The sequence below is a fragment of the Hemitrygon akajei genome, chromosome 27, assembly GCF_048418815.1.
Source record: "Hemitrygon akajei chromosome 27, sHemAka1.3, whole genome shotgun sequence".
NCBI classification, from domain to species: Eukaryota; Metazoa; Chordata; class Chondrichthyes; order Myliobatiformes; family Dasyatidae; genus Hemitrygon; species Hemitrygon akajei.
In genome coordinates, this window is record NC_133150.1 from 2,379,633 (window position 1) to 2,401,960 (window position 22,328).

Consider the following 22,328-nt stretch of genomic DNA (forward strand, 5'->3'; position numbering starts at 1 on the left):
TAATATAAATATCAGTTTATAGTCATAGAACATTACAGCACAGAAAGTGCCTTTGGCCCACCTAGACTGTGCCGAAATCGATTACCACCCTCTGAGGGACAAAACTTCCCCACGTTCTACTTATACTTTTCACCTTTCACCCTTAACCCATGACCTCTAGTTGTAGTTCCACCCAGCCTCTGTGTAAAAGCCTGTTTACATTTACCCTCTACCTTTACCGTTTGTAGTTTTGTATACCTCATTCTCCTACACTCCAGGGCATAAAATCCTACCTTTCCCTAAAACTCAGATCCTCAAACCCCAGCAACATTCTTGTAAAATTTGTCTGTACTAGGCAATTTCTCCAACTTTTGGTAATTTTTCCCTCTCCTCTCTCCTTCTTTTTCCATTCCCCATTCTGGTTCCCTTCCCCAAACCTCATGCCCTGCCTGTCACTTTCCTCTAACATGTTGCCTGCTCTGCACGTGTCCGCAAAAAAGCACAGAGAGTTGTGGACACAGCTCAGCACATCACAAGAACCAGGTCCCCCCGCCACGGACTCTGTCTACACTTCTTGCTGCCTCGGTAAAGCAGCCAGCAAGAATCAAAGACCACCACCCCAAACATTCCCTCTTCTACCCTCTCCCATCGAGTATGGATTACAAAAGCCTGAAAGCACGTACCACCAGGCTCAAAGACAGTTTCTAACCCACTGTTATCAGACTCGATAAGGTGGATTCTTAACTTCACAATCGACCTGGTTATGATGTTGCACCTGCACTGCACTTTCTCTGTAGCTGTTACACTTCATTCTTCATTGTTACTGCTTTCCTTTGTGAAATAATTTGATCTGTATGAACAGTATGCAAAAGCACCCATCGTGAGGGACCCCACCATCCAGGCTATGCTACTCCCTCACTACTGCTGTCTGGAAGAAGGTACAGGAGTTTCAGGGCCCATATCACCAGGTTCAGGAACAGTTATTACCCTTCAACCATCAGACTCTTGAACCAGAGGGGATAACTTCACTCACTCCATGACTGAACTGTTCCCACAACCTATGGACTCACTTTCAAGGACTTGTCATCTGATGTTTTCAATATTTATTGATTATTTCTTTATTATTAAATTTCTTTTTGTATGTGCAGTTTGTTGTTTTTTGCACACTGATTATTTCTCCATCCTGTTGTGTGCGTCTTTCATTGATTCTATTGTGTTTCTTGTATTTACAATGAATGCCTGCAAGAAAATGAAACTCAGGGTTGTACATGGTGACGAATGTGTACTTTGATAATAAACTTACTTTGAACTTTGCACTCTTTCTCTGCAATGTGACAATAGTAAACCAATTCCAATACCAAAATCCCACTCAGCTGGCATCCACTCACCTCCAATAGGGGGAATCACTTGGTCAAGTAGTTTCATGCTTGTGCGTTTCCAAATCTTTTTGATAATTGCTCTCAGTTCCTCATTAGCCTGTTCAAAATTTCCTGGTTGCAAAGGTAACAGGAGAAAATTAATACGTGAGCAGCAGCTGGGTTGAAATGTTTTAGTTACGAGGACGCTGACTGTTAACTGCAGGGCAGAGGAAGTTATGAAAGGATGTGATTATGGTGCATCACGATAAATGTCACAATCGCACACGGCAATGGAGTCCTCGCTGAGGGATCAGCAGTGGAAAGGGTGAGCAGTTTCAAGTTCCTGGGTGTTGTCACCTCTGAAGATCGATCCTGGCCCAACATATTGATGCAATTACAAAGAAGCCCTGACAGCAGCCATAACACCATAAGGTAGAGGAGCAGATTTAGGCCATTTGGTCCATTGACTCTGCTCCGTCACTCAATCATGGCTGATCATTTTTTAATTTCATATAAGGAGTATAAAAAGTGCAAAAAATACTTAAGAAAGAAATCAGGAGGGCTAAAAGAAGACATGAGGTAGCTTTGGCAGTCAAGGTGAAGGATAATCCAAAGAGCTTCTACAGGTATATTAAGAGCAAAAAGATAGTAAGGGATAAAATTGGTCCTCTTGAAGATCAGAGTGGTCGGCTATGTATAGAACCAAAAGAAATGGGGGAGATCTTAAATGGTTTTTTTGTGTCTGTATTTACTAAGGAAACTGGCATGGAGTCAATGGAAATAAGGCAACCAAGTAAGTGAGGTCATGGAACCTATACAGATTGAAGAAGAGGAGGTGCTTGCTATCTTGAGGCAAATGTGAGTAGATAAATCCCCAGGACCTGACAGGGTATTCCCTCGGACTTTGAAGGAGACAAGTGTTGAAATTGCAGGGGCCCTGGCAGATAGATTTAAAATGTCGGTATCTACGGGTGAGGTGCCGGAGGAAAGTTCATGTTGTTCCGTTGTTTAAAAAAGGCTCTAAAAGTAATCCGGGAAATTATAGGCCTGTAAGTTTGACGTTGGTAGTAGGTAAATTGTTGGAAGGAGTACTAAGAGATAAGATCTACAAGTATTTAGATAGACAGGGACTTATTAGGGAGAGTCAACATGGTTTTATGCGTGGTAGGTCATGTTTAACAAATCTATTATAGCTTTCTAGGAGGTTACAAGGAAAGTGGATGAAGGGAAGGCAGTGGATGTTGTCTACATGGACTTCAGTAAGGCCTTTGACAAGGTCCCGCATGGGAGGTTAGTTAGGAAGATTCAGTCGCTAGGTATACATGGTGAGGTAGTAAATTTGATTAGACATTGGCACAATGGGAGAAGTCAGAGAGTGGTAGTGGAGGATTGCTTCTCTGAGTGGAGGCCTGTGACTAGTGGTGTGCCACAGGGATCAGTGCTAGGTCCATTGTTATTTGTCATCTATATCAATGAACTGGATGATAATGTGGTAAACTGGATCAGCAAATTTGCCGATGATACAAAGATTGGAGGTGTAGTGGACAGTGAGGAAGGTTTTCAAAGCTTGCAGAGGGATTTGGACCAGCTGGAAAAATGGGCTGGAAAATGGCAGATGGAGTTTAACTTTGGAAGAACAAACCAAGTTAGAAAATACAAGGTAAATGGTAGGACACTGAGGAATGCAGTAGAACAGAGGGATCTGGGAATACAGATACAAAATTCCCTAAAAGTGGTGTCACAGGTAGATAGGGTAGTAAAGAGAGCTTTTGGTACATTGGCCTTTATAAATCAAAGTATTGAGTATGAGAGTTGGAATGTTATGGTGAGGCATAACACATAAGGCATTGGTGAGGCTGAATTTGGAGTATTGTGTGCAGTTTTGGTCACCGAATTACAGGAAGGATATTAATAAGGTTGAAAGAGTGCAGAGAAGGTTTACAATGATGTTGCCGGGACTTGAGTAACTGAGTTACAGAGAAAGGTTGAATATGTTAGGACTTTATTCCCTGGAGCGTAGAAGAATGAGGGGAGTCTTGATAGAGGTATATAAAATTATAATGGGTATGGATAGAGTGAATGCAAGCAGGCTTTTTCCACTGAGGCTAGTGGAGAAAAAAACCAGAGGAAGGGTGAAGGGGGAAAAGTATAAAGGGAATATTGGGGGGGCTTCTTCACGCAGAGAGTGGTGGGAGTGTGGAATGAGCTGCCAGATGAAGTTGTAAATGCAGGCTCACTTTTAACATTTAAGAAAAACTTGGACAGGTACATGGATGAGAGGTGTATGGAGGGGCATGGTCCAGGTGCAGGTCAGTGGGACTAGGCAGAAAAATGGTTCGGCACAGCCAAGAAGGGCCAAAAGGCCTGTTTCTGTGCTGTAATGTTCTATGGTTCTATATTTCATTAAGAGTTTGGAGGGACCTGTATGTTATCAATGACAATGAATTATTACAGGTGTACCATGGAGAACATTCTAACAGATTGCATCACCAACAGGAGAAAGTCTGCAGATGCTGGAAATCCAAAGCAACACACAAAATGCTGGAGGGACTCAGCAGCTCAGGCAGCATCTATGGAAAAGAATAAACTGTCGACATTTCAGACTGAGAAGGAAGGGAGAAGATGTCAGAATAAAAAGGTAGGGGGAGGGGAAAGAGGCTAGCTAAAAGGTGACAGGTGAAGCCAAGTGTGTGGGAAAAGTCAAGGGTTGGAGAAGAAGGAATCTGATAGGGGGGAGAGAAGACCAGGGAGAAAGCGAAGAAGGAGGGGACCCAGGGGGAGGTGAGAAGAAATAAAAGGTCAGAGTGGGGAATGGGGGGGGGGGATTGGATTACTGGAAGGAGAAATCAATATTCATGCCATCAGGTTGGAGGCTACCTAGATGGAATAGAAGTTGTTGCTCCTCCACCCTGAGGGAGGCCTGATTTGCCACAAGAGAGAGAGAGACTATGGATCGACATGAGGGGCCACTGCACAGAATTGGAAAAAGCTGAAGAAAAGTTGTAAAACAGCCAGCTCCATCATAGGGTTCCCCAGTATCAAGGACACCAAAAAGGTGGCATCCATCATTAAGGACCCCCATCACCCAGAACATGCCCTCTTCTCATTGTTACCATCAAGGAGGAGGTAGTGGAGTCAGAAGACACATACTCAATGATTCAGGAAAACTTCTTCCCACTGTTATCAGATTTATGGATGGACAGTGAACCCTTGAACAGTACAGCATTATTTGTTTTCCTCTATTTTTGCACTACTTCACCATTCCCATTCCGGCACACCAGTTCATGGACTCCACTGAGGACATTCTCAGTGTGGAGGATCGGGACCTCATATTCTGTCTAGGTAGCTTCCAAAATGGTGACATCAACAGTGATTTCTCCTTCCATAATTTGTTTCCTCCCCCTTACCTCTTCTCTATTCCCCACTCTGTCCTCTTACCTTTTCCCCACACTCGCCCCTCCTCCTTCCCTTCTTCCCACGGTCCACTTTCCTCTCCTATCAGATTCCTTCTTCTCTAGCCCTTTACCTTTCCCACCCATCTGGCTTCACCTATCACCTTCTAGCTGGTCCTCCTGCCCCTCCCCCCACCTTTTCATTCTGGCATCTTCCTCCCTCCTTTCCATAGATGCTGTCTGGCCTGCTGAGTTCCTGCAGCATTTTGTGTGTGTTGCTCTAGATTTCCAGCCCCTGCAGAATCTCTTGTGTTTATGATTTTCCTTTTGCTCTGCACCATTCTCATTAGAATCGAGTGAACTGTTCAATCTGCTTCAGAGTCTCTTCCTCTGCACTTGCACCATCACTGCATATCTGTGTCAGTAAAATTGTGAGGGCACGCTGCATTTTCCCCTTGTCAGGGATTGGTAACAGGCAGAGATTTAGCATAAAGCAGGATGGGAGTGGGCAGTGAAGTGACTGTTGGATCTGGAGATAATATTGTGCAGAATAATATTGTACTCACGTCCTTCTACATATGTGCAGAGACCATCCTAACAAGCTGTATCACTGCCTGGTACAGAAATGGCACTGTGACAGACAGGAAGGCTCAACAACGGGTGGTCAAAACTGCCCAACACATCATTGGCACCAGCCTATCCACCATCAAGGACAAATATACAGAAAAGTGCCCGAAAAGGCCAGCAATATCATGAAGGATCCCACCCACCCTGCTCATGGACTGTCTGTCCCACTCCCATCAGGGTAGAGGCTACGTAGCATCCACACCAGCACCACCAGACTCACAAACAGTTGCCTTCCCCAAACATAAGGCTGACCAACACCTCCGCCCACTAACCCACCCCCTCCACACCCCTAAACACCACTACTTATTATTTCCTGTCAGTTACCTTAGACGCTTCTGTGCCTAGCGTCACTCTATGGATATATGGTACAATTACTTCTCAGCCGGCGCTAGGTCCCGCAGGGCATCCTCCTCCAGTGCCGGGACAAGGTGCAGCACCGTCTTGGTGGAGCTCCACCTGTTGTGCCATGTGGCAAGTTTAACTTGCACCAGGTAAGGTTCCAGGCGGCTGGTACCATTGTATCTGGGGAACTTCTGGTTGGTCCTCCTCTTTCTTCGGCGACGTTGCCGCATTGGCCGTCCTCCCGTGGCTGTGGTGCTTTGGGTCCCAGGCACATGCTGTGATGGAGCTGGATGACATGCTCCACTGTGCACCTGGGTACGCTTGCCCCATTGGGGTTTCCTGGGAAGGTACAACGCTTGGTTCCCAGGTTCTCCCCCCGGCTTAGCATCCCACCTTCGGGAGCCTGGCCTGGGGCGCAGGGGAGGCACACCGCTCGGTCCCGGGATTTAAGGTGCTCCACCAATCGTAGCTCTTCAACCTCACCGTCAGTTTCCGATCCCGTTCAATGTGGCAAGCATTCGGTCCATGATGACAGATGAGAAAAACTCAACTGATGTCTTTTTACAATAAGCACAAAACAGACTGGGTGCTAAGACCCAGGGGGAGAACCCACAGGGGAGGTGATTATCACACACCCTGGTTACAGTCAGGGTGACCCACAAACACACAATTGAACTCCCTCCCCCCCAGTGCACTATGAAAGGAAGGTTGTGCAAGCTTTAGAGAGTGCAGATATTTGCCATGATGTTGCCTGGATTAGAGAGCCTGAGTGAACTGGGGCTTTTCTCTTTGGAGCAAAGGAGAATGAAAGGTAACTTGACAGAGCTGTAAATATGTAAGAGACATAGATCAAGTGAATAGCCAGAGACTTTTTCTCAAGGCGGAAATGGTTAATGTTAGAGGGTACAACTTTAAGGTGATTGGAGGAAAGTGTTGGGGGGGGGATGTTAACGGTGGCTGTTTATAAACACAGACAGTGATGGGTACGTGGAACGTATTCAGGGGTGAGAGTTATTAGGGGTATAGAATAATGGAGGGTTATGCGTGAGGGAAGGGTTAAATTGATCTCGGAATAGTTAAAGGGTTATGGGCTGAAGGGCCTATACTGTCTATGTTCTAGACCCTACTATCTCAGGCACAGGGGTCCTTAGGCTGTGATCCTTCCGCCAGCCTGTAAAACTTCACCTACCTTCCGTTTTAACTTTGAGGGCCGTCCGGACGAGCGCGAAGAGGGTGGCATTAAAGGTGACGGTGCCGTCACTGTTCATTGGCATATTCATGGAGACCAACCTCTGGAAAAGGTAGAGGTGAGAAAGATCATCAAGAGGAAGGAAAGTCACTCAAGGCAATGGAGAAGACCAAGCTTCAAACACTGTCAAAGTGTCAAGGTGTTATAGCTGTGGAGAAGAGAAACAACATCTCCCAGGACCAATGGGTGATGGCAGCTCAACGGGGCAATTATCTCTAGGATGTGGGATCTTACTGTGTACAATTGAATACCTTTAACATAAGGGTACAGGAGACTGGATGCTCTGTTGAAATTGTACAAGACGTTGGTGAGGCCTCATTTGGAGTATTGTGTGCAGTTTCAGTCCACTACCTACAGGAAAGATGTCAATAAGTTTGAAGAAGTACAGAGAAAATTCACAAGGATGTTGCTGGGATTTAAAGATGAGTTGTAGGGAAAGGTTGAATAGATCAGGACTTTATTCCCTAGAGCATAGGAGAATGAGGGAAGATTTGATACAGGGGTAAAGATAGGCTAAATGCAAGCAGGCCTTTTCCACAGAGGCTGGGTTAGACTAGAACTTGCGGTCATGGGTTAAGGGTGAAAGGTGAAATATTTGAGTGGAACCTGAGGGGAAACTGAGTGTGGAATGAGCTACCAGCAGAAGTGGTGGATGTGGGTTTAATTTCAACATTTAAGAGAAGTTTGGATAGGTACATGGATGGGAGAGGTATGGAGGGCTACGGTCCAGCTGCTGGTCAATGGGAATAGGCAGAATAACAATTCGGATTGGACTTGATGGGCTGAATAGCCTGTTTTCTGTGCTCCAGTGCGCTATGAAGGGAGACAGGAAACAAAGTACAAAGTACAAAGTGGCCTCCACTTTTCGAACGTTTGCTTTACGACAACTCACTGTTACGAAAGACCTACATTAGTACCTGTTTTTGCTAACCAAAGAGGATTTTTGTTTTTACGAAAAAAGACACCCGCTTTATACGTCTGTTTACCCCAAGAAAGACTACAATGACCATGAAGCCTTGTGCGGGCAGTTGTTTGCGCATGCGTGTACGTACGTATGCGTGTATGTACTGTTTTTTTTGCCAAATCGATTTTGGCTCGCTGTATTCCTGAGTTTGATAAGTAAAACTACACCGTACCTACAATATTTCTACTTTATATAGGGTGTATATTTATCATATCATTCCTGCTTTTACTATACATTAGTGTTATTTTAGGTTTTATGTGTTATTTGCTTTGATTTGGTGGGTTATTTTTTGGGTCTGGGAATGCTCAAAAATTTTTCCCATACAAATTAATTGTAATTACTTCTTCGATTTACGACATTTCGGATTACAAATGGTTTCATAGGAATGCTCTACCTTCGGATTGCGGGGGAAACCTGTACTGTCTATGTCACTAGTCACAACCCTGAGATTCATTTTCTTGTGGGCATATACAGTAAATCCAAGAAACACAATAGAATCAAGTCAAGTCAAGTCACTTCTTACTGTCAATTCAACCATAACTGCTGGTACAGAACACAGTAAAAACGAGACAACGTTTTTCAGGACCATGGTGCTACATGAAACAGCACAAAAACGACACTGAACTATGTAAAAACAACACAGAAAAAAAAAACACTAGACTACAGACCTACCCAGGACTGCATAAAGTGCACAAAACAGTGCAGGCATTACAATAAATAATAAACAAGACAATAGGCACAGTAGAGGGCAGTAAGTTGCTGTCAGTCCAGGCTCTGGGTATTGAGGAGTCTGATAGCTTGGAGGAAGAAACTGTTACATAGTCTGGTCGTGAGACCCTGAATGCTTCGGAGCCTTTTCCCAGATGGCAGGAGGGAGAAGAGTTTGTACGAGGAGTGCGTGGGGTCCTTCATAATGCTGTTTGCTTTACGGATGCAGCGTGTAGTGTAAATGTCTGTAATGGCGGGAAGAGAGACCCTGGTGATCTTCTCAGCTGACCTCACTATCCGCTGCAGGGTCTTGTGATCCAAAATGGTGCAATTCCTGAATCAGGCAGTGATGCAGCTGCTCAGGATGCTCTCAATACAACCCCTGTAGAATGTGATGAGGATGGGGGTGGGAAATGGACTTTCCTCAGCCTTTGCAGAAAGTAGAGACGCTGCTGGGCTTTCTTTGCTATGGAGCTGGTGTTGAGGGACCAAGTGAGATTCTCCGCCAGGTGAACCCCAAGAAATTAGGTGCACTTAACGATCTCTACTGAGGAGCCGTTGATGTTCAGCGGAGAGTGGTCGCTCTGTGCCCTCCTGAAGTCAACAAACATCTCTTTTGTTTTGTTCACACTCAGAGACAGGTTGTTGGCTCTGCACCAGTCCGTTAGCCACTGCACCTCCTCTCTGTAAGCTGACTCATCATTCTTGCTGATGAGACCCACCACGGCCGTGTCATTGGCGAACTTTGAGTTTAAAAGTCAGGAAGTTATGTTGCAGCTTTGTACAACCCTAGCTATGCCGTAACTGGAGTACTGGAGTAACTGGAGTAACTGGAGTACTGGAGTAACTGGAGTACTGGAGTACTGGAGTAACTGGAGTACTGGAGTACTGGAGTAACTGGAGTAACTGGAGTACTGGAGTAACTGGAGTAACTGGAGTACTGGAGTACTTGAGTAACTGAAGTACTGGAGTAGTGGAGTAACTGGAGTACTGGAGTAACTGGAGTACTGGAGTAACTGGAGTAACTGGAGTACTGGAGTAACTGGAGTACTGCATACAGTTCTGGTTGCCCATTACTGGAAGGATATCAAGGTTTTGGAGTGGGTGCAGAAGTTTACCAGGGTACTGTCTGGATGTTTTCTCTGGAGCAGCTGAGATCTGTTAGAGGTTTATAAGATCTTGAGAGGTACAGGCAGAGTAGATAGACAGCATCTTAGTTATTTATTTGTGATACACTCAGAGTAAGCTCTTTTGGCCCTTCGAACCATGCCAACTCAGCAACCTCATTGATTTTACTCTGACTTAATCATGAGAGAATATAAAATGACCAGTTAGGAGGAAACACAGAGTGCCTGGGGAAAGGCCACACGCTGCAGAGCTCCCGCTGCCGGGATTCCACAGCTCGGAATTGAACTCCAAGCTCTGGAACGCTCTGAGCTGTACTAGCGTTGTGCTAACCGCTATCCTACCATGGCGCCCAAGGTTTCCCACATCTACCAGTAGATGGTAAACATGCATTTAAAGTGAGAGGGAGTCATGTTGAAGGAGATGCCTGGGCACAGAGACTGGGGTGTCTGGAATGTGCTTGCCTGGGCACAGAGACTGGGGTGTCTGGAATGTGCTTGCCTGGGCACAGAGACGGGGGGGGGGGGTGTCTGCAATGTGCTTGCCTGGGCACAGAGACTGGGGTGTCTGGAATGTGCTTGCCTGGGCACAGAGACGGGGGGTGTCTGGAATGTGCTTGCCTGGGCACAGAGACTGGGGTGTCTGGAATGTGCTTGCCTGGGCACAGAGACTGGGGTGTCTGGAAGGTGCTTGCCTGGGCACAGAGACTGGGGGGTGTCTGGAATGTACTTGCCTGGGCACAGAGACGGGGGGGGGGGTGTCTGGAATGTGCTTGCCTGGGCACAGACACTGGGGGGTGTCTGGAATGTGCTTGCCTGGGCACAGAGACTGGGGGGTGTCTGGAATGTGCTTGCCTGGGCACAGAGACTGGGGTGTCTGGAATGTGCTTGCCTGGGCACAGAGACTGGGGTGTCTGGAATGTGCTTGCCTGGGCACAGAGACTGGGGAGTCTGGAATGTGCTTGCCTGGGCACAGAGACTGGGGGCTGTCTGGAATGTGCTTGCCTGGGCACAGAGACTGGGGGTGTCTGGAATGTGCTTGCCTGGGCACAGAGACTGGGGTGTCTGGAAGGTGCTTGCCTGGGCACAGAGACTGGGGGGTGTCTGGAATGTACTTGCCTGGGCACAGAGACGGGGGGGGGGGGTGTCTGGAATGTGCTTGCCTGGGCACAGACACTGGGGGGTGTCTGGAATGTGCTTGCCTGGGCACAGAGACTGGGGGGTGTCTGGAATGTGCTTGCCTGGGCACAGAGACTGGGGGGTGTCTGGAATGTACTTGCCTGGGCACAGAGACTGGGGGGGGGGGTGTCTGGAATGTGCTTGCCTGGGCACAGAGATGGGGGGGGGGGGTGTCTGGAATGTGCTTGCCTGGGCACAGAGACTGGGGGGTGTCTGGAATGTGCTTGCCTGGGCACAGAGACTGGGGTGTCTGAAATGTACTTGCCTGGGCACAGAGACTGGGGGGTGTCTGGAATGTACTTGCCTGGGCACAGAGACTGGGGGGGGGGGTGTCTGGAATGTGCTTGCCTGGGCACAGAGACGGGGGGGGTGTCTGGAATGTAGTTGCCTGGGCACAGAGCCTGGGGGGTGTCTGGAATGTGCTTGCCTGGGCACAGAGACTGGGGTGTCTGAAATGTACTTGCCTGGGCACAGAGACTTGGGGGGTGTCTGGAATGTACTTGCCTGGGCACAGAGACTGGGGGGGGGGGTGTCTGGAATGTGCTTGCCTGGGCACAGAGACGGGGGGGGGGGGTGTCTGGAATGTGCTTGCCAGGGCACAGAGACTGGGGGGGGTGTCTGGAATGTAGTTGCCTGGGCACAGAGACTGGGGGGTGTCTGGAAGGTGCTTGCCTGGGCACAGAGACTGGGGGGGTGTCTGGAATGTGCTTGCCTGGGCACAGAGACTGGGGTTTCTGGAATGTACTTGCCTGGGCACAGAGACTAGGGGGTGTCTGAAATGTGCTTGCCTGGGCACAGAGACTAGGGGGGTGTCTGGAATGTGCTTGCCTGGGCACAGAGACTAGGGGGTGTCTGAAATGTGCTTGCCTGGGCACAGAGACTAGGGGGTGTCTGGAATGTGCTTGCCTGGGCACAGAGACTGGGGTGTCTGGAATGTGCTTGCCTGGGCACAGAGACTGGGGGTGTCTGGAATGTGCTTGCCTGGGCACAGAGACTGGGGTGTCTGGAATGTGCTTGCCTGGGCACAGAGACTGGGGGGTGTCTGGAATGTACTTGCCTAGGCACAGAGACAGGGGGGGGGGGGTGTCTGGAATGTGCTTGCCTGGGCACAGAGACGGGGGGGGGGGGGTGTCTGGAATGTGCTTGCCTGGGCACAGAGACTGGGGTGTCTGGAATGTGCTTGCCTGGGCACAGAGACTGGGGGGGGGGGTGTCTGGAATGTGCTTGCCTGGGCACAGAGACTGGGGTGTCTGGAATGTGTTTGCCTGGGCACAGAGACTGGGGGGGGGGTCTGGAATGTAGTTGCCTGGGCACAGAGACTGGGGGGTGTCTGGAATGTGCTTGCCTGGGCACAGAGACTGGGGTGTCTGAAAGGTGCTTGCCTGGGCACAGAGACTGGGGGGGTGTCTGGAATGTGCTTGCCTGGGCACAGAGACTGGGGTGTCTGGAATGTGCTTGCCTGGGCACAGAGACTGGGGGGGGGTGTCTGGAATGTAGTTGCCTGGGCACAGAGACTGGGGGGTGTCTGGAAGGTGCTTGCCTGGGCACAGAGACTGGGGGGGTGTCTGGAATGTGCTTGCCTGGGCACAGAGACTGGGGTGTCTGAAATGTACTTGCCTGGGCACAGAGACTGGGGGGTGTCTGGAATGTACTTGCCTGGGCACAGAGACTGGGGGGGGGGGGTGTCTGGAATGTGCTTGCCTGGGCACAGAGACTGGGGTGTCTGGAATGTGCTTGCCTGGGCACAGAGACTGGGGGGGGGGGTGTCTGGAATGTAGTTGCCTGGGCACAGAGACTGGGGGGTGTCTGGAAGGTGCTTGCCTGGGCACAGAGACTGGGGGGGTGTCTGGAATGTGCTTGCCTGGGCACAGAGACTGGGGGGGGGGGTGTCTGGAATGTGCTTGCCTGGGCACAGAGACGGGGGGGATGTGTCTGGAATGTAGTTGCCTGGGCACAGAGACTGGGGTGTCTGAAATGTACTTGCCTGGGCACAGAGACGGGGGGTGTCTGGAATGTGCTTGCCTGGGCACAGAGACTGGGGTTGTGTGGAATGTACTTGCCTGGGCACAGACACTGGGGGGTGTCTGGAATGTGCTTGCCTGGGCACAGACACTGGGGGGTGTCTGGAATGTACTTGCCTGGGCACAGAGACTGGGGTGTCTGGAATGTACTTGCCTGGGCACAGAGACTGGGGTGTCTGGAATGTGCTTGCCTGGGCACAGACACTGGGGGGTGTCTGGAATGTACTTGCCTGGGCACAGAGACTGGGGTGTCTGGAATGTACTTGCCTGGGCACAGACACTGGGGGGTGTCTGGAATGTACTTGCCTGGGCACAGAGACTGGGGTGTCTGGAATGTACTTGCCTGGGCACAGAGACTGGGGTGTCTGGAATGTGCTTGCCTGGGCACAGACACTGGGGGGTGTCTGGAATGTACTTGCCTGGGCACAGAGACTGGGGTGTCTGGAATGTGCTTGCCTGGGCACAGAGACTGGGGTGTCTGGAATGTACTTGCCTGGGCACAGAGACTGGGGGGGGGGTGTCTGGAATGTGCTTGCCTGGGCACAGAGACTGGGGTGTCTGGAATGTGCTTGCCTGGGCACAGAGACTGGGGTGTCTGGAATGTGCTTGCCTGGGCACAGAGACTGGGGTGTCTGGAATGTGCTTGCCTGGGCACAGAGACTGGGGGGTGTCTGGAATGTGCTTGCCTGGGCACAGAGACTGGGGTGTCTGGAATGTGCTTGCCTGGACACAGAGACTGGGGGGTTTCTGGAATGTGCTTGCCTGGGCACAGAGACTGGGGGGGGTGGTATCTGGAATGTGCTTGCCTGGGCACAGAGACTGGGGTGTCTGGAATGTGCTTGCCTGGGCACAGAGACTGGGGGGTGTCTGGAATGTGCTTGCCTGGGCACAGAGACTGGGGTTGTGTGGAATGTACTTGCCTGGGCACAGACACTGGGGGGTGTCTGGAATGTGCTTGCCTGGGCACAGACACTGGGGGGTGTCTGGAATGTACTTGCCTGGGCACAGACACTGGGGGGTGTCTGGAATGTACTTGCCTGGGCACAGAGACTGGGGTGTCTGGAATGTACTTGCCTGGGCACAGAGACTGGGGTGTCTGGAATGTGCTTGCCTGGGCACAGACACTGGGGGGTGTCTGGAATGTACTTGCCTGGGCACAGAGACTGGGGTGTCTGGAATGTGCTTGCCTGGGCACAGAGACTGGGGTGTCTGGAATGTACTTGCCTGGGCACAGAGACTGGGGTGTCTGGAATGTGCTTGCCTGGGCACAGACACTGGGGGGTGTCTGGAATGTGCTTGCCTGGGCACAGAGACTGGGGTGTCTGGAATGTGCTTGCCTGGGCACAGAGACTGGGGTGTCTGGAATGTGCTTGCCTGGGCACAGAGACGGGGGGGTGTCTGGAATGTACTTGCCCGGGCACAGAGACTGGGGGGTGTCTGGAATGTACTTGCCTGGGCACAGAGACTGGGGGGTGTCTGGAATGTGCTTGCCTGGGCACAGAGACTGGGGTGTCTGGAATGTGCTTGCCCGGGCACAGAGACTGGGGGGGTGTCTGGAATGTGCTTGCCTGGGCACAGAAACTGGGGGGGGGGTCTGGAATGTGCTTGCCTGGGCACAGAGACTGGGGGGGTGTCTGGAATGTGCTTGCCTGGGCACAGAGACTGGGGGGTGTCTGGAATGTACTTGTCTGGGCACAGAGACTGGGGGGTGTCTGGAATGTGCTTGCCTGGGCACAGAGACTGGGGGGTGTCTGGAATGTGCTTGCCTGGGCACAGAGACTGGGGTGTCTGGAATGTGCTTGCCCGGGCACAGAGACTGGGGTGTCTGGAATGTGCTTGCCTGGGCACAGAGACTGGGGTGTCTGGAATGTGCTTGCCCGGGCACAGAGACTGGGGGGGTGTCTGGAATGTGCTTGTCTGGGCACAGAGACTGGGGTGTCTGGAATGTGCTTGCCTGGGCACAGAGACTGGGGTGTCTGGAATGTGCTTGCCTGGGCACAGAGACTGGGGTGTCTGGAATGTGCTTGCCTGGGCACAGAGACTGGGGGGGGGGGTCTGGAATGTGCTTGCCTGGGCACAGAGACTGGGGGAGTGTCTGGAATGTGCTTGCCTGGGCACAGAGACTGGGGTGTCTGGAATGTGCTTGCCTGGGCACAGAGACTGGGGGGTGTCTGGAATGTGCTTGCCTGGGCACAGAGACTGGGGTGTCTGGAATGTGCTTGCCTGGGCACAGAGACTGGGGTGTGTCTGGAATGTGCTTACCTGGGCACAGAGACTGGGGGAGTGTCTGGAAGGTGCTTGCCTGGGCACAGAGACTGGGGTGTCTGGAATGTGCTTGCCTGGGCACAGAGACTGGGGTGTCTGGAATGTGCTTGCCCGGGCACAGAGACTGGGGGGTGTCTGGAATGTACTTGCCTGGGCACAGAGACTGGGGTGTCTGGAATGTGCTTGCCTGGGCACAGAGACTGGGGTGTCTGGAATGTGCTTGCCTGGGCACAGAGACTGGGGTGTCTGGAATGTGCTTGCCTGGGCACAGAGACTGGGGGGTGTCTGGAATGTGCTTGCCTGGGCACAGAGACTGGGGTGTCTGGAATGTGCTTTACTGGGCACAGAGACTGGGGTGTCTGGAATGTGCTTGCCTGGGCACAGAGACTGGGGGGTTTCTGGAATGTGCTTGCCTGGGCACAGAGACTGGGGGGGGGGGTATCTGGAATGTGCTTGCCTGGGCACAGAGACTGGGGTGTCTGGAATGTGCTTGCCTGGGCACAGAGACTGGGGGGTGTCTGGAATGTGCTTGCCTGGGCACAGAGACTGGGGTTGTCTGGAATGTACTTGCCTGGGCACAGACACTGGGGGGTGTCTGGAATGTGCTTGCCTGGGCACAGACACTGGGGGGTGTCTGGAATGTACTTGCCTGGGCACAGACACTGGGGGGTGTCTGGAATGTACTTGCCTGGGCACAGAGACTGGGGTGTCTGGAATGTACTTGCCTGGGCACAGAGACTGGGGTGTCTGGAATGTGCTTGCCTGGGCACAGACACTGGGGGGTGTCTGGAATGTACTTGCCTGGGCACAGAGACTGGGGTGTCTGGAATGTGCTTGCCTGGGCACAGAGACTGGGGTGTCTGGAATGTACTTGCCTGGGCACAGAGACTGGGGTGTCTGGAATGTGCTTGCCTGGGCACAGACACTGGGGGGTGTCTGGAATGTGCTTGCCTGGGCACAGAGACTGGGGTGTCTGGAATGTGCTTGCCTGGGCACAGAGACTGGGGTGTCTGGAATGTGCTTGCCTGGGCACAGAGACGGGGGGGTGTCTGGAATGTACTTGCCCGGGCACAGAGACTGGGGGGTGTCTGGAATGTACTTGCCTGGGCACAGAGACTGGGGGGTGTCTGGAATGTGCTTGCCTGGGCACAGAGACTGGGGTGTCTGGAATGTGCTTGCCCGGGCACAGAGACTGGGGGGGTGTCTGGAATGTGCTTGCCTGGGCACAGAGACTGGGGGGGGGGGTCTGGAATGTGCTTGCCTGGGCACAGAGACTGGGGGGGTGTCTGGAATGTGCTTGCCTGGGCACAGAGACTGGGGGGTGTCTGGAATGTTCTTGTCTGGGCACAGAGACTGGGGGGTGTCTGGAATGTGCTTGCCTGGGCACAGAGACTGGGGTGTCTGGAATGTGCTTGCCCGGGCACAGAGACTGGGGGGGTGTCTGGAATGTGCTTGTCTGGGCACAGAGACTGGGGTGTCTGGAATGTGCTTGCCTGGGCACAGAGACTGGGGTGTCTGGAATGTGCTTGCCTGGGCACAGAGACTGGGGTGTCTGGAATGTGCTTGCCCGGGCACAGAGACTGGGGTGTCTGGAATGTGCTTGCCTGGGCACAGAGACTGGGGTGTCTGGAATGTGCTTGCCCGGGCACAGAGACTGGGGGGGTGTCTGGAATGTGCTTGTCTGGGCACAGAGACTGGGGTGTCTGGAATGTGCTTGCCTGGGCACAGAGACTGGGGTGTCTGGAATGTGCTTGCCTGGGCACAGAGACTGGGGTGTCTGGAATGTGCTTGCCTGGGCACAGAGACTGGGGGGGGGGTCTGGAATGTGCTTGCCTGGGCACAGAGACTGGGGGAGTGTCTGGAATGTGCTTGCCTGGGCACAGAGACTGGGGTGTCTGGAATGTGCTTGCCTGGGCACAGAGACTGGGGTGTCTGGAATGTACTTGCCTGGGCACAGAGACTGGGGGGGGGTCTGGAATGTGCTTGCCTGGGCACAGAGACTGGGGTGTCTGGAATGTGCTTGCCTGGGCACAGAGACTGGGGTGTCTGGAATGTGCTTGCCTGGGCACAGAGACTGGGGGGTGTCTGGAATGTGCTTGCCTGGGCACAGAGACTGGGGTGTCTGGAATGTGCTTGCCTGGGCACAGAGACTGGGGTGTGTCTGGAATGTGCTTACCTGGGCACAGAGACTGGGGGAGTGTCTGGAATGTGCTTGCCTGGGCACAGAGACTGGGGTGTCTGGAATGTGCTTGCCTGGGCACAGAGACTGGGGTGTCTGGAATGTGCTTGCCCGGGCACAGAGACTGGGGGGTGTCTGGAATGTACTTGCCTGGGCACAGAGACTGGGGTGTCTGGAATGTGCTTGCCTGGGCACAGAGACTGGGGTGTCTGGAATGTGCTTGCCTGGGCACAGAGACTGGGGTGTCTGGAATGTGCTTGCCTGGGCACAGAGACTGGGGGGTGTCTGGAATGTGCTTGCCTGGGCACAGAGACTGGGGTGTCTGGAATGTGCTTTACTGGGCACAGAGACTGGGGTGTCTGGAATGTGCTTGCCTGGGCACAGAGACTGGGGGGTTTCTGGAATGTGCTTGCCTGGGCACAGAGACTGGGGGGGGGGGGGTATCTGGAATGTGCTTGCCTGGGCACAGAGACTGGGGTGTCTGGAATGTGCTTGCCTGGGCACAGAGACTGGGGGGTGTCTGGAATGTGCTTGCCTGGGCACAGAGACTGGGGTTGTCTGGAATGTACTTGCCTGGGCACAGACACTGGGTGGTGTCTGGAATGTGCTTGCCTGGGCACAGACACTGGGGGGTGTCTGGAATGTACTTGCCTGGGCACAGACACTGGGGGGTGTCTGGAATGTACTTGCCTGGGCACAGAGACTGGGGTGTCTGGAATGTACTTGCCTGGGCACAGAGACTGGGGTGTCTGGAATGTGCTTGCCTGGGCACAGACACTGGGGGGTGTCTGGAATGTACTTGCCTGGGCACAGAGACTGGGGTGTCTGGAATGTGCTTGCCTGGGCACAGAGACTGGGGTGTCTGGAATGTACTTGCCTGGGCACAGAGACTGGGGTGTCTGGAATGTGCTTGCCTGGGCACAGACACTGGGGGGTGTCTGGAATGTGCTTGCCTGGGCACAGAGACTGGGGTGTCTGGAATGTGCTTGCCTGGGCACAGAGACTGGGGTGTCTGGAATGTGCTTGCCTGGGCACAGAGACGGGGGGGGTGTCTGGAATGTACTTGCCCGGGCACAGAGACTGGGGGGTGTCTGGAATGTACTTGCCTGGGCACAGAGACTGGGGGGTGTCTGGAATGTGCTTGCCTGGGCACAGAGACTGGGGTGTCTGGAATGTGCTTGCCCGGGCACAGAGACTGGGGGGGTGTCTGGAATGTGCTTGCCTGGGCACAGAGACTGGGGGGGGGGTCTGGAATGTGCTTGCCTGGGCACAGAGACTGGGGGGGTGTCTGGAATGTGCTTGCCTGGGCACAGAGACTGGGGGGTGTCTGGAATGTACTTGTCTGGGCACAGAGACTGGGGGGTGTCTGGAATGTGCTTGCCTGGGCACAGAGACTGGGGGGTGTCTGGAATGTGCTTGCCTGGGCACAGAGACTGGGGTGTCTGGAATGTGCTTGCCCGGGCACAGAGACTGGGGTGTCTGGAATGTGCTTGCCTGGGCACAGAGACTGGGGTGTCTGGAATGTGCTTGCCCGGGCACAGAGACTGGGGGGGTGTCTGGAATGTGCTTGTCTGGGCACAGAGACTGGGGTGTCTGGAATGTGCTTGCCTGGGCACAGAGACTGGGGTGTCTGGAATGTGCTTGCCTGGGCACAGAGACTGGGGTGTCTGGAATGTGCTTGCCTGGGCACAGAGACTGGGGGGGGGGGGTCTGGAATGTGCTTGCCTGGGCACAGAGACTGGGGGAGTGTCTGGAATGTGCTTGCCTGGGCACAGAGACTGGGGTGTCTGGAATGTGCTTGCCTGGGCACAGAGACTGGGGGGTGTCTGGAATGTACTTGCCTGGGCACAGAGACTGGGGGGTGTCTGGAATGTGCTTGCCTGGGCACAGAGACTGGGGGAGTGTCTGGAATGTGCTTGCCTGGGCACAGAGACTGGGGTGTGTCTGGAATGTGCTTACCTGGGCACAGAGACTGGGGGAGTGTCTGGAATGTGCTTGCCTGGGCACAGAGACTGGGGTGTCTGGAATGTGCTTGCCTGGGCACAGAGACTGGGGGGGGGTCTGGAATGTGCTTGCCTGGGCACAGAGACTGGGGGAGTGTCTGGAATGTGCTTGCCTGGGCACAGAGACTGGGGTGTCTGGAATGTGCTTGCCTGGGCACAGAGACTGGGGGGTGTCTGGAATGTGCTTGCCTGGGCACAGAGACTGGGGTGTCTGGAATGTGCTTGCCTGGGCACAGAGACTGGGGTGTCTGGAATGTACTTGCCTGGGCACAGAGACTGGGGGAGTGTCTGGAATGTGCTTGCCTGGGCACAGAGACTGGGGTGTCTGGAATGTGCTTGCCTGGGCACAGAGACTGGGGGGTGTCTGGAATGTGCTTGCCTGGGCACAGAGACTGGGGTGTCTGGAATGTGCTTGCCTGGGCACAGAGACTGGGGTGTCTGGAATGTGCTTGCCTGGGCACAGAGACTGGGCGGGGGGTCTGGAATGTGTTTGCCTGGGCACAGAGACTGGGGGAGTGTCTGGAATGTGCTTGCCTGGGCACAGAGACTGGGGGGTGTCTGGAATGTGCTTGCCTGGGCACAGAGACTGGGGTGTCTGGAATGTGCTTGCCTGGGCACAGAGACTGGGGGGTGTCTGGAATGTGCTTGCCTGGGCACAGAGACTGGGGTGTCTGGAATGTGCTTGCCTGGGCACAGAGACTGGGGGGTGTCTGGAATGTGCTTGCCTGGGCACAGAGACTGGGGGGTGTCTGGAATGTGCTTGCCTGGGCACAGAGACTGGGGGAGTGTCTGGAATGTGCTTGCCTGGGCACAGAGACTGGGGTGTCTGGAATGTGCTTGCCTGGGCACAGAGACTGGGGGGTGTCTGGAATGTGCTTGCCTGGGCACAGAGACTGGGGTGTCTGGAATGTGCTTGCCTGGGCACAGAGACTGGGGTGTCTGGAATGTACTTGCCTGGGCACAGAGACTGGGGGAGTGTCTGGAATGTGCTTGCCTGGGCACAGAGACTGGGGTGTCTGGAATGTGCTTGCCCGGGCACAGAGACTGGGGTGTCTGGAATGTGCTTGCCTGGGCACAGAGACTGGGGTGTCTGGAATGTGCTTGCCTGGGCACAGAGACTGGGGGGGGGGGTCTGGAATGTGCTTGCCTGGGCACAGAGACTGGGGGAGTGTCTGGAATGTGCTTGCCTGGGCACAGAGACTGGGGTGTCTGGAATGCGCTTGCCTGGGCACAGAGACTGGGGGGTGTCTGGAATGTGCTTGCCTGGGCACAGAGACTGGGATGTCTGGAATGTGCTTGCCTGGGCACAGAGACTGGGGTGTGTCTGGAATGTGCTTACCTGGGCACAGAGACTGGGGGAGTGTCTGGAATGTGCTTGCCTGGGCACAGAGACTGGGGTGTCTGGAATGTGCTTGCCTGGGCACAGAGACTGGGGGGGGGGGTCTGGAATGTGCTTGCCTGGGCACAGAGACTGGGGGAGTGTCTGGAATGTGCTTGCCTGGGCACAGAGACTGGGGTGTCTGGAATGTGCTTGCCTGGGCACAGAGACTGGGGGGTGTCTGGAATGTGCTTGCCTGGGCACAGAGACTGGGGTGTCTGGAATGTGCTTGCCTGGGCACAGAGACTGGGGTGTCTGGAATGTACTTGCCTGGGCACAGAGACTGGGGGAGTGTCTGGAATGTGCTTGCCTGGGCACAGAGACTGGGGTGTCTGGAATGTGCTTGCCTGGGAACAGAGACTGGGGGGTGTCTGGAATGTGCTTGCCTGGGCACAGAGACTGGGGTGTCTGGAATGTGCTTGCCTGGGCACAGAGACTGGGGTGTCTGGAATGTGCTTGCCTGGGCACAGAGACTGGGGGGGGGGTCTGGAATGTGTTTGCCTGGGCACAGAGACTGGGGGAGTGTCTGGAATGTGCTTGCCTGGGCACAGAGACTGGGGGGTGTCTGGAATGTGCTTGCCTGGGCACAGAGACTGGTGTGTCTGGAATGTGCTTGCCTGGGCACAGAGACTGGGGGGTGTCTGGAATGTGCTTGCCTGGGCACAGAGACTGGGGTGTCTGGAATGTGCTTGCCTGGGCACAGAGACTGGGGGAGTGTCTGGAATGTGCTTGCCTGGGCACAGAGACTGGGCGGGGGGTCTGGAATGTGTTTGCCTGGGCACAGAGACTGGGGGAGTGTCTGGAATGTGCTTGCCTGGGCACAGAGACTGGGGTGTCTGGAATGTGCTTGCCTGGGCACAGAGACTGGGGTGTCTGGAATGTGCTTGCCTGGGCACAGAGACTGGGGGGTGTCTGGAATGTGCTTGCCTGGGCACAGAGACTGGGGTGTCTGGAATGTGCTTGCCTGGGCACAGAGACTGGGGGGTGTCTGGAATGTGCTTGCCTGGGCACAGAGACTGGGGGGTGTCTGGAATGTGCTTGCCTGGGCACAGAGACTGGGGGAGTGTCTGGAATGTGCTTGCCTGGGCACAGAGACTGGGGTGTCTGGAATGTGCTTGCCTGGGCACAGAGACTGGGGGGTGTCTGGAATGTGCTTGCCTGGGCACAGAGACTGGGGTGTCTGGAATGTGCTTGCCTGGGCACAGAGACTGGGGTGTCTGGAATGTACTTGCCTGGGCACAGAGACTGGGGGAGTGTCTGGAATGTGCTTGCCTGGGCACAGAGACTGGGGTGTCTGGAATGTGCTTGCCCGGGCACAGAGACTGGGGTGTCTGGAATGTGCTTGCCTGGGCACAGAGACTGGGGTGTCTGGAATGTGCTTGCCTGGGCACAGAGACTGGGGGGGGGGGTCTGGAATGTGCTTGCCTGGGCACAGAGACTGGGGGAGTGTCTGGAATGTGCTTGCCTGGGCACAGAGACTGGGGTGTCTGGAATGCGCTTGCCTGGGCACAGAGACTGGGGGGTGTCTGGAATGTGCTTGCCTGGGCACAGAGACTGGGA

The 22,328-nt window shown here is 53.5% G+C and overlaps 1 protein-coding gene across 5 annotated transcripts in view; it reads right to left on the bottom strand.

The window, feature by feature from the left end:
• Positions 1–22,328, bottom strand: part of LOC140717085 (voltage-dependent L-type calcium channel subunit alpha-1S-like) — a 665,173-nt gene that overhangs the window by 52,375 nt on the left and 590,470 nt on the right. For all 5 annotated transcript variants that reach the window (XR_012096443.1, XM_073030268.1, XM_073030267.1 and 2 more), the window contains 2 exons: positions 6,888–6,990; positions 1,368–1,469 (listed from right to left, as the gene is read on the bottom strand). Coding sequence is in view for 4 of the 5 variants with exons in the window: in XM_073030268.1 (XP_072886369.1) it covers positions 1,368–1,469; positions 6,888–6,990 (205 nt within the window). In the remaining variant the exon portion in view is untranslated. The remainder of the gene's footprint in view (positions 1–1,367; positions 1,470–6,887; positions 6,991–22,328) is intronic.